Source organism: Antedon bifida, chromosome 1, assembly GCF_963402885.1.
Source record: "Antedon bifida chromosome 1, ecAntBifi1.1, whole genome shotgun sequence".
Lineage (NCBI taxonomy): Eukaryota > Metazoa > Echinodermata > Crinoidea > Comatulida > Antedonidae > Antedon > Antedon bifida.
Window position 1 is genome coordinate 23579935 of NC_136226.1, and position 12872 is coordinate 23592806.

A 12872-nucleotide genomic window follows, 5' to 3' on the forward strand; every position below is an offset into this window, starting at 1 on the left:
TATTAATCATGTTAGGTTAACCTCACATCTTGGTGCTAAAGATGAAATCAAATACAATATATTCTTATAGGTTCAAAGGTTATAATAAAGTAACCATGGTAATATAGAAGTCATGTTGATGCATAGGATGAACTTGTAGCATCATGTTCACTACTTTTTTAAATTTAATAAACATTTGGTCCAAGTACATTGTATCATGGCTATGTTAACCAAATTGTTAAGCAGCTGTTAAGTAGTTACTTCAGTTGCTCACATTCACAAAAACTGCTTTAGACAATTTCTAATTTTTGCATTTCTTACAACACAACCCCAAAATGTGTAATATGCAAATTTCTTTGGTCATCTCTGAAGCACTGCTAAATCCAGACAACCATTTAAAAAACTTATTAATGATTGAATAACAACAGAATTATCCAGGAACGAAAAATTCTTACAGTATTTACAACCCATTTAGTTTTAGGGCCAGTTTCCGAATAAAATTTTCAAAAGAATTATTTTCTGCATTACTAATTTTTTAGGCAGCTAATATAAAAAAAAAAAGTTTCACCGGAATCAATTGAGGCTTTTAAAATCGTATTTAAGGTTAATTCACTTATGTGAACCTCTACAGTATGTGCAGGCAATAAAATACCGAAAGTTCTTTAAACTTTAAAAAATATGGTATTTAAAAATCCATATTCTCTTGCTCAGAAACAAGCCCATAGTCTAGAGTATCTTACACAATCAGTTGAATGATTGAGAGCCCGTCTAAAATGTGAGGACAATTTTTATTTTTGTACAAATTACAGTAGGTTGTATTTACAGTAAAGGGAAATCCCCTCAATAAACCATTGATATTATATTGAGAATTAGTAACTCTACTTAATTACCATAAGTAATAAACATAAAAGTGTTTTGATTCTACCATTCTCCCTATGGGCTGAATAATCATACTACTGTAATATCATAGCTGAAGTGCATAGCCTTGCTGCTCAGTGTATTGAATACAGTAATATTTCCTAAATGAATTAGTGAGCTGGTTATTATAGCTAGGATTAGAAATTATGAGATTTGATGTGACGCACTATGATTTTAGTGCATTGACAGCACAAGTTACAAAGTAATGATACAAACACTGAATAATAATGAAGAAACAGGAATAAACTTTATTAACAAATTTGACTTTGAACACTGAAAACTATACTTATATCTTGATACAACTATTCAATGAACAGTTTACATTTTTTCCAAGTGTTAACTATACTATACTAGGAAACAAATTAAGTTGCCATCAAAACATGTTAATATAGAAGGATAATCAATTGTTGTAAGTGAGGTCGTGACCTTTCAGGATTTAAAAGTGAATGCTTTATGAAAGATGATCAGATAATGTCATTAATATTGATAAAATCAGATGAAGCTACAAAGTTAAAGCACATTCACCATAATTGTTAAACTCATTACAATGGCAATATGAAGTAGACAAATTCGCCATTGGACAAATAAGCACACATACTGTAAAGTTTATTAGTTATCCGCTTGGTATACCAAGCGGATAACTCCTTGTAATTGTATGAGATCAATATTTTTTTTCTGTATTATTCTTCTTTCCTTCCTTCCTTTTTGTGAGTCGTGTTCCTCTAAAATGTGTAAACATAACATTTCATAACTTTGACAACATATGGGCATTTACGTGAAGTTGTGCACCTCCTATTTTTGAATGACGTCATAGTTGCGCAACGTGACTTATGCGCAATTTTATGAATTTCAATGATTGATCATAGATTAAAAACCAAAAGTCATTTAGTATTGACACTTTGACAAAATTTAAGTCATATCAGGGGCAAACTTTCTACGGATTAAAAATGGCATGTTTGACAAGAAGTTACGCGCGCACGCGCATTTAAAATTTCAAAATGCGCAAAATTAATTTCTAATCAACTTTTTACGCGTTTCTTGTCATTTTGAGCATGTCAAAAATTCCCACGGGCGCGCAATTTTTTATGCGCGCGGTGCGCACATAGCGTTAAAAACATATTTTTTTCTCTTGAATTATATTTTTCAAGCCTTTCCCAGTGATTTTGAAAACAATTTAGACCTTTTCCAGTTTAAATAACGCCATACGAACACGTTGAATTAGACAATTCGTGCGCGTTTTTTATGAAAAAGCTTAAAAAATCGTCAAAATTATGTCTTTTTTTAAACAGTCATAGTTTCTAAAGTAAACCGTTAACCGTTTATTTTTATTACAAAATCTAGAAGTTGATGAGTTGTAGATATCGGATCATGCATCAATAAGGCTAAAAAAACATTGTGACGTCATCGTATGGCCACACGAATGTAAAATATAGGATTTTTGTCTCTTTCGTTATTGCTCATCACATTCAATGGAGCGCATCGCGCTTATCTGTATTCCTTTTTCTCCTACATTTATATATTGTGTAGGTCAATCAACTTTCTTTAGCATGAGATAAAAATATTTTAATTTTTATGACGTCATCATGCCTAAAAATTTTAATTACGTGGGTCATTAATTTCATCTTTACAGTAAATTTTAATCTGTAATAGCTCGTAAGAATAAAATGTGATAATCACGATTAAAACGTTTTCTGGAAGCTATTGGATTGTAGATACGAATTCATGTAAACATTTTGCCAATCGGATGTTGTGACGTCATCATATGGCCAGTTGAATAAAAAAAGTCGTATTTTGATATTTTGCGTAATAGTTCATCACATTTAAAAGGGTGCGCATCTATATTTTACGTATTCAAATTTCTTCTACACGTTAATATGTTGTTCCTGAGATAATTTCCTTCTGAAATTGCTATCTAAGTGTTTCATTTTGATACCGTCGCCATGTTAAAAATTGGAATAAATGGCGGGTCCCGTAATTTCACCTATTCTACACTGTATGTAATATGTATACAGCTTATACTGTTTGCATGTATATACTATATGACACAAAATTCAGCACTAACAGCATGTCATATTCTTCAGTTCTTGTCATAATGCCATAATCTTTATCTGTGTGCAATATTCCAACGTATGACGTGCACGTGGCGTTTGTCGTGGTGCGGATAACTAACTCGTCAAAGTGATGAGTTTCATGTCTAGTTCTATTGGTAATTGATAGGAATATTTAATATGGTTGATAGTAGGTAATATTTGATTTTATTTCATTCATACAAAACAATGTGCTTACTGTAATATCATTGTCAGGAAACCAACATTATTGATAAATTTTATTTAACACATCCTTGTCATTTGACAATTATATCACATGCTGAGAATTAGGAATTTGGAATCGGGAATGGGATTATGGAATTAGCGGATAATAGGGAGTATACAGTTGGTATCATAGGGTAGGAGAAAGGAAGTATGGATAGGCATAGAAGTACAGGTATAGGATAGGAGATATTAGATTAATATGGATAGGAATTGGGAGGTTATGGAATATTGTACAGTAGTTCATAGAGTAGATAAGGTAGGAGATACAGTAGTAAGAGGATATGAACTGGAAGGGGGAAGTGATGGAATAGCATAGGACATGGAGCAACTCCATGCATAGTATTGTAGATATGGAGTCAGGTAGCAGATACTGTACTATGAAGAGGTAAGGGAGTAGACAGGATATTTAGGAAATGGCAGCGTTGGTAGGGATAGACTGGATGTAGCGATACTGTAGGAAGGGGGTATTAGAAGATGATAGAGATAAGAAGGGATGAGGCTAGCACATGTGCAGGTTAAAGAACCCAGTTTACACTCTTCGAAAAGAGTAAAGGATCGTCTCCCGATATACTGCCCAATTCACCACAAGAATGAATCCACCTGAAAAAAGTCTACATACTATTGGGTTATTCTTGGTGTGCAATCACCAAACATATTCCATTCTATCTTTACTCTATTCTAACTGGGGAAAGTAATGTATATTTATTATTAACAATACACTATACTCAGGCTACCGAATAACAAATACTGTTCATTTATTGTAATGATATACTGATTTGTCTACAAGCACAAATTCTACAATGAAGCAAATTACAAATTGAGCGAAGGCTATTAAAGTAATTGGACAGGATACGTTGAAGCATAATTATCAAATACAAAATAATTCATATAGAAATTGACGCCACATGTACATTGTCACAAACTATTACAGGTGATTAGAGGACTAGAGATGCTAGAAAATGACAGTATGATGAAATGCTGCTAAAGTTGAATTGCTGGATGCAGATTATGAAGGTGAAGAGAAGTCATGAATGATGGAAGAGGCAATGAAGATGACTAAAGAAAGATAATACTAGACATGTTGAAATGTTGAAAGGAGAAAGGTTAGCGATTACATAACATTGTCGATTGACCACTTCATTTTTTGTCTGTAGGTGTACAGTATAATATTAATTTTTATCTACTCTAAAAATATAATGCTAAAAGTTTGATGAAAACTCAATTTTCTACTTCAAACCGAGAACTGCAAAATGTTTAACTAGAAACAAATTAAAAATGAATTATAATAGCATAGTAATACTGGACTGTGGTTTGTCAACAATATGAATAGTTCTCTTAGTACTTATATTATAAGACAGTAAATTAAGTAAAAGTAAATAAACAAAACTTCAACTTCAAAGTAACTTCATCAAAAATTGTTTACACACAATATTTAAAAACAAGTTACATTTGTCAATCTATATTCTCATCGTAGATGATATTTTGATAAGGTTAATAGAATGTCTGTAGAATTATTAAACTGAGGGACGCATTTAATTAGAGTCTTTGATCTTTGTTTTTCAGGCCAAAAGACAATAAAAAAAAAGGTACTTACCAATACAGTTTTAATTGATCCATCCAATAGTTTGACCCTAAGAGGTCGAATCTTCTTTCTATACTCTAACATGTCCTGTAGAATAAACAAATATATTTGAATGTCTTTTACAATATAGAACAGCGATAAGAAGGTAATTTCAATATTTTTAATCACAAAAAGATCATCATTTTCAGTACCTAGATTTGTTGGGTCAGATGGCATGATACCCTGACTGCCTTCCACCCCAAAACCCTGTGTTTTCACTCTAAATTTGTGTGTGGCCTTACAAACACAAGCACATCACATAAGAAAAAAAAACAGACGACCACAACGCTGTATTTTAACATTTGTTACACAGTTCAGAAAACACCAGAAGCAGAGCTTTTCGTGGTGTGGGTAGTTGATTCGTCCATCATTCTTTTGTTTTACAGGATGCTTTCTTATAATTTTAGGCCAAGTCATAATTTTATGTAGTCTGTATTTTTTTTTTCTTTATTTTCTGTACTACCTGAGAACAATACACTAAGCAATAAAAATCAGCATTAACTGGAGTTAATTGAAGCTATAATTAGCATGGAAAGAGATTTTAAATTGTGTACAGTATGATGATAGTTTGGTTTAAAGCTACAAGGGTCAGGATTAAGTACTTACTCCATGCCGCAATAGATAATGCTCTAACGTTTTCCCAGACTCAAGCCAAACACCTTTTAATGGATCATCATCAGCCAGAAATAGACCATATTCATTGACTATGGGAGAAAAATTATAATAAAAATAATAAAATGCAGTTCAGTTACGAAATTGTTTTTGCATTTATTATTTAAATATTTTTCAATATAGATTTTATTAAAATCATAATGGTAAAAAACCAATATGAAAAGGGGTCAACACTTAAGATACCATTTTTTCTGTAAACTTTCATCACTAGAGTTTACCCAACAGCATGACACATCAACTGTCCATCAGGCCTGCACTATTATGACAATTATACTAATATTATATTAATTATTAATAGATGAGAATGGAAAATTGCCAGAGTTTGCCAGATCCAACAAATTATCAGGGCTATAATGTGAAGCGCTCTGTACATTATTAAGCGCTATTATGAATAACGTATTATTCAAATACATTATACACAAAAAAAAGTGCTTTCTGAATACCTTGTTGTCCCCCGGTTAATCCAGCTTCTGCATTCTTTTCACGAATCATTCGCAGGACATCATACACAATTGATCCTGGGTTAAACTGCATCGTCTTTGTACTGCCGGCATGCACTATGTTTATCTTGAGTGTGAGAGCCATGCTGAAAGATGAGTTACACTCTCCACTCTATCAAACTGCAAGAACAAGAAGACACAGTCCTGATAAAAAGATAGTTATATCAAATGCATATTTAAATAACCTAAATCTCACACTAACAAGTAATGCACAAGAAGTACTTTGGTATATTAAAATACAATTTGCATACTGAACCTATTCAAAAAAATAGAATATGAATATTTATTTAGTAGAATTTTGAAGACTTTGTATTAATGTAAATAAGGACTATTTCTTTACTCAGAATAATTTAATAACACGGCACTATATCATACTTTAATGCATGGACCTCAACAACTTTGTACACAAATGCTTTCAAATCCTATAATGAGTAAATGATAGTTTATGTATGTGTTGCAACTGATGTTCACAAACACAAAATATGGGCATGTCAAAATTGTTTGGGGCAACCACATTTTAGACATTAGTTGCGCAAGGGCGACATTTTTTTGGTGTCCTGGTGACACAATCTCATGTGAAAATGACAAGATAAAATGTTTAGTTCAAATTAAACACATGTATTACAAACTAATTTCCTATGCTTGTAAAGTAATAAATAGTAATATATTTTTCATAGATATGGTGATGAGATAACAATATTGCATGTTAGATTATAATTGAGTTTAAAGGGCAAAATGTCTATCTAGACATATGGCTATAGGAGAGTTTCAAGGAATACAAACTTCCTGTGTTAATGTTCCCTGTTGAACCCACAGAGGAAGTGTAAGGTATAGAATTACCCTTCTTGAGACAACTAATTGAACATCAAAGTGGGAAGAAGAGCTACACTAAGGGCCTGTCTGTGCTGCTTAGCAGAATTACCCTTCTTGAGACAACTAATTGAACATCAAAGTGGGAAGAACAGCTACACTAAGGGCCCGTCTGTGCTGCTTAGCATCGAATAAACAGAAAAATAAATGTTGGCTCCCAAATAACAAGTTAGTGGTTGGTCATTATAACATTAACATTAATAGATACATAACCATTAACACTAAACTAAAGCCAGAACAATTGCAATTTTTAAAACTGTTTAATTAATGTTTATTTTTAGTGAAAGACTTATTTCTATTTACGATAACATATTTTGAATGGCTCCTGTTAATTGATCCACATTTCCTTAATTCTCTTTATTGTAAATTGTTATTTAAAGTAAAAATGAAACTTACATTAAGAACTTCTGTCTTGGTTTTTATACAATGTCCACTTCCTGGGAAATACAAAAAAAAACATTCAAATTTCAGTTTATTGGATTTTAATAACAAATTTGGTAAACATTTATTTGGAAAAGGTGGCTCTAAATTTTGACGAGGGAGAGAATGTGAAACTAACAGTAACACAGTACCATCCATGTACAGTATCAGCAAATGGATAAATACTGTAATATCAGACCTTGTCTTTTGAAAATCATAGGTGTGCTACAAATTGCCCTCCTCAATATATTCAGGGGTGCTGTAGGTGTGCTGTTTGTATTTTCGTGTGTAGAAGTTTACCAAATGTTGTAAAATGCACTCCTCAAGGGCAGTTTAAGAGTGTGTTAGGTGAGTGATCGCACTCACTCGCCTTAAAAGACAAGGCCTGTAATATACTGTAGTAGTAATCACAAATAATGGCTGTTTTGAGTTGAATAGGGAGACTATGTTTATGAGTTGAAGAACTTCTGTTCTATTTATAATACACCTACTTTTCTGGAGTTAATCTTAGGCCCTTAATACTATACAGTATCTGGAATTGAATTCCAAAGGCTACATACAGTAGGCTACAGTATGCAAAAATGTGGCAAACACACACTATTCATGGCCATCTACAGCGCTGAAAATTTCAATTTTTTTTAGAAACTGACCATGCAATAGAAAGTGCATCAGTCAATGAAATGGGAGAAAATAATCACTAGTGTATATGTACAGGATAACAGAATGAGTTGTTCACATGTCTCTTCAATCCTGAGCCACTACACCAATGGGTCACCAAAACAGATAGTAGTGAAGGTGCCTGAATTTTGGATTTACAATAAATCTCTTCTTACAGTACAATCACCAATTATCTTTTTAAAACTCTGTGAGTTGTGAACTGGAACTACAGAAAGTTTGATTGTTTTGTTTGGGATTTTTCCTCTATTTATTTTTATCAATTATAAACTTACTGTACTTAATAAAAAAAGATTGGCAAATTGCAAGGAATTGAAATTGTTAAAAAAACGCAGGTGAGTGATGAGATGATATTTACGTGATGGCACCGCTATATCAGAAACAAAGTCCCAAAATCTTGGACATGGTGAGGTCTGTATACTGTGCTCTGACAGTAAATCATAGGCCATACAGTAATACTATATGCAGGACTAAACAATTAAACAAATTTCACCAAATGTTACCATAATTATGTGACGCTTTCGATGACATGGATTATTGTTTGTACACCAACGATACAGTACATAACACTGGAAATATTGTACAGTATCTCTCTCAAGCTTTGTTCTCAGTAGGACAAAACGCAAGTGTACTGTAAAGTAAGCGCAACACAAGTGAGTTGACCAATGACAATTGACAGTTCAGATAATCCATTGCTTGTGATGGTCAAAATTACTTGCATTGCGTTTATACATTCTTGTGTTTCGTCTTTTCTTGAGAGACACTCCAAAAAGTGAGGCAAGCCACCATCATCATAAATATTTCAAACTTTATTTGTTCATCTTCATTGAAGTGTTTCCCCATTGACTATGTGTGATCATGGTAAATATGGTCACAGGGATTTCTTTCTTAGTGGCCAAAAGTTTTGTAGTCTATTGTTATCACAATTCAAACAATCAAAATAACTTGTATACACTGTGGTGAAAGTGAAAACATGGAAGTTTATTTTTTACCTATGGTGAAAGTAGTGTAATAAACACATACAGTACTGTTAACACTGGTAACTGCAACATTGTACTGTACAATACATTGCAGAACTAATTTAAATCATTCATAATTTTTTTCAATACCTACAGTAATCTACTCATTCATTTAGAAAACAGCAGATCAAGAAGAAGAAATCAATTACTCAATAGTTCGGTCTACAAAAATCTCCAATATTGTATGTATACTTTAAAATCAATAGTTTCTAGCAAGCCTAATGTACAATTCTCTCCTTCATCGAATCAACACTGCATATTTAATATTATTATTGGTGACGTCAGATATTGTCAAGAACACTTTATTAAAGGGTTTATCCATGTGTGTTTGATCTCTAAATTCTGAGTAGAATTTTTGCTTCATTAAAACCAAATCTGAATCATTAATTAACAGATAGAGCAATGGTTTAATTATTAATGCATCAAGTATCAAAGAAATTTTAAGTAATAAATTGGTTTAAATTGTCATAATTACTAAATACTTTCATTCAATTTTATGTTGGCAATTAGTAGTGTAGAAGGCAGAGGGTACATTTTCCATAACGAACACTTTCAACTTAGAATGAGAAAATAATAATAGGTACTGTGATGGTGTGTACTGTTTATTGAATTAGACCCTGAAGTAAAACACTCTTTTCACTCCTTTTTTTTATTTATTTTCTAGAAAAACGTAAACAATGCAAATAAAAAAAAGTCAAATACTTTATCATTTCTATTAACCATTTTAAATTTTTTTTTTTGGACGAGAAAATGATACCAGTAACCACAAAGTAGTAAATTTCAAACAATTACTATATAACCCCCTTTGGGACACCCCTATTAAGAGGACACTTTTTAGTGAAACAAATGAGAGAGGTACAGTAAAATAAAACTAATGGTCAACCTCTATTTAGGAGACAGCATTTTAATGGGTTCCAAGGGTTCTACTGTATTGGGAGAGTTGGGTCATCTAAAAAACTGTTGATTTGACACAGGGTAGTGTGTCAAGTGTGTTGTTTAAACAAGCTGCCTAACCATAATATTATAAACCCTGTTCAATGAGTACTGTAAATCTATTTAATTTAGGCCTACTGTAGTGTATGCATGAAGTTATGAACAAATGATGATAAAGTAATTGAATATTTTAAGGAAGGATGTTATGTGTTGTAACAGGGTCACCTGGATACTGAGGTTTACTCAAAGCTTTATTTCAAGGCTTTATTCTTTCAACTAAACAAATGCATAAACAATAATCAAGGCATTTAACAACAATATACAGTATATATTTATTTAAACTTGCCAAATAACGCTGTGCTTTAAACAGATGCTCACACAATACAATTTGTGAAAAAAGAAAAGGTTTAAAATTGAAAAATTAAATTATTCAACATTACTATTTAAATAATTGATTATATTATATTTTTGCTCCTACCTAGGCCTAGGCCCCTAGGCCACAACACCACATATTTTAGTCTCACTTCCTGGAATGACAATCAATAAAATAGTACAGAAATTGCTCAATCAAGTCCTCATTTTTTTTTTTAGTTTTTACAATTTGTTTTACTTTACTTTACTTTAAATACTATACTAGGTTTAGCCCAGAATAGTGAAACAAAATTCTTTAGGCTGGCCAAAAGGAGGAATGTACGTAGGTGACAACCCAATTACTCACAATAACACAAAATACCAAAGGTATGTTTTTAAAAGAACCACAACCTTCCGTTCCTCGCTTCACTAAACAATCATGAATGATAATCCAAAGAAAGTGGACGCATCTCCCAATAGCAGGTTTAGCCGTGCATGGCTGCCTGATGAGATGGGCTTGGCAGAGGTCACGGCAAGGCCTAGCCTAGTTAATTGTCAATAACAGCAACTATTCAGCAAAAAAACGATAATAAAATAACAGCTAATATACTTGGTTTCCATAACGGAACTATGAATGCAATGAAAAGTAAATATACTTACTGTATGTAATAAGTTAACCCTCTCAGGAATGCCGTAGCGAAACAACTCCCAACAAAATGGCTGGCAATACAAAATGACGTCATCGATAAAGTATGACAAAGTTCGCAAAAGAAGAAGATAAATAAAATTGATTTCATGATAATTTTAGTTGGTGAAACTTTTTTGTGAGGACATAGATTTTTATTGTGACAAAATTGTACTGCATTCGGTTTTTTTGTTATGTTTCTCGGAATTTCATATAATATAATATGTGAGTTGTGTGGCATATTTTTATCCCGCCATCACTATTTTTGGAGAAACCACACATGAGCAGAGGCCTATGAAAATAAAATTAGTCACCTTTAATAAAAATAATTTTAAAAATTGCTAAAAAATATTATTCGCCAAAAGACGGAAAGTTATGTATAAGGCTTCAGGCGGTTCTTCCTGTTTTAGATCCTCATGAAGATGAAGTTGGTACCGTCGGACCCCGGTAAAATGATAAGCATCGGCTTAGTTTCAAATTTAAATTGAAATGGCGACACAACATCCTCTCCTCCTCCAAAAACATTGTTTCGATGTTGCATCGACAAAGCAAAAAATAGAGAAAGCAATAAGTACAGCAACATTTCCATTACACGCATATAAACCTAGCTAATTACTTTTTCGTACATCTCATTTGCATACAGACATTTAATTTCCATGTTTATTAAGAATCTCATTTTTATTTTAGACATCATTAATGTAGGCTATATTAGGCATAATTTTGACATACGATTTTTATGTCTGATTGTCATTTCGGTATTATTTACGTAATTCATAAAAAGAGTAAGTTCTAACAATGTTACATTTTTTTGGTTTACTCCTTGGATTGAGCTGTTTATAGGTTGTGCCATCCTGTGATGATCATGATATTAATGTTAGTCATGATTATGAGTGTTAATGAAAGTCATGATTTAAATTGAAAAATTGACCAATATTATAGTCACAATATCGTTAATCAATAACATTATAATTATGATAGAACGGAATAGAAAATAAACCATTTTGTGTGTGCTTAACTATGGCTGCTATCGTCTTGGCTAACCCTCGTTTCGAAGGGATGATCAATATGTTCCTTGTTGGCGTCAATGGATTCTAAGGTGACTTATTAGTCTGGCCTAAACGTTCTGCTGCATATTATACAAGACACGTTGTGAATTTGAGAAACTGTCTCTCTTATCAGGACTCCTCCGTGATAGAGGGGTGTTCGCACAGGAGACCCTTTATCTCCTTATCATTCATTCTCTAGGTTGAAATATTGTCATTTAGGCCTACGATGTTTTTTGTCGAAAGTATAATTTTGAACTTGCAACTTAATTTAACCTTTTTGGGAGTAACACATTCAATTATATTGGAAGAGAGATCAGTAGGCCTAGATGACAGTGTTGTCTCTGAAGAGACTAGCAATTTTACTCACCAAAATATAAGCAAAAGTTTATATAAGCTTAATTGACAAAATAGAAAAGATAATTTACAATTAAAGACAAAATTCACAAATGGAATACTTGTAGGCCTGTGTAATTCAATTGGGAGACATTTTTTACCTTATAAATGCACAATGGAATCCAAATTACACAATATGCAATACGAAATGTTTATTAGATCAACATATATAGGTCCTAGGCCTAATAGGCAATTTATTCATAACAAAAATAGGCCCTACTCTGGAAATATTTGAAAACAAATGGGAAAATTTAAATAGTGTATTAGTTTGACAGCATAGGCTACTACATACAATGTGATGAACATTATTTGTAAAATATTTATATATTATTTTTTCATTTTTGACTTGTTTAGTGTGGCGGCTTTTGTTTTTGATTGTTAAGGTCTGTTTTTTTCCTTTTTTTTTGTGCATTTGCACCGTATGAAGGGCTAGTGTTCTAACTCTGCTAACTTTTCTGGCTGTTTTACTTTATCGTTT

At 32.3% G+C, this 12872-nt stretch overlaps 1 protein-coding gene across 8 annotated transcripts in view; it reads right to left on the bottom strand.

The window, feature by feature from the left end:
* The window catches only part of LOC144845388 (talin-1-like), an 80573-nt gene extending 69585 nt beyond the window's left edge, over positions 1–10988 (bottom strand). For all 8 annotated transcript variants that reach the window (XM_078702745.1, XM_078702736.1, XM_078702727.1 and 5 more), the window contains exons 1-5: positions 10931–10988; positions 7269–7309; positions 5946–6122; positions 5437–5534; positions 4804–4878 (exon numbers count right to left, since the gene is read on the bottom strand). In XM_078702745.1, the coding sequence (XP_078558871.1) occupies positions 4804–4878; positions 5437–5534; positions 5946–6087 (315 nt within the window). In that variant the 5' untranslated portion in view covers positions 6088–6122; positions 7269–7309; positions 10931–10988. The remainder of the gene's footprint in view (positions 1–4803; positions 4879–5436; positions 5535–5945; positions 6123–7268; positions 7310–10930) is intronic.
* Between the last annotated feature and the right edge of the window lie 1884 nt (positions 10989–12872).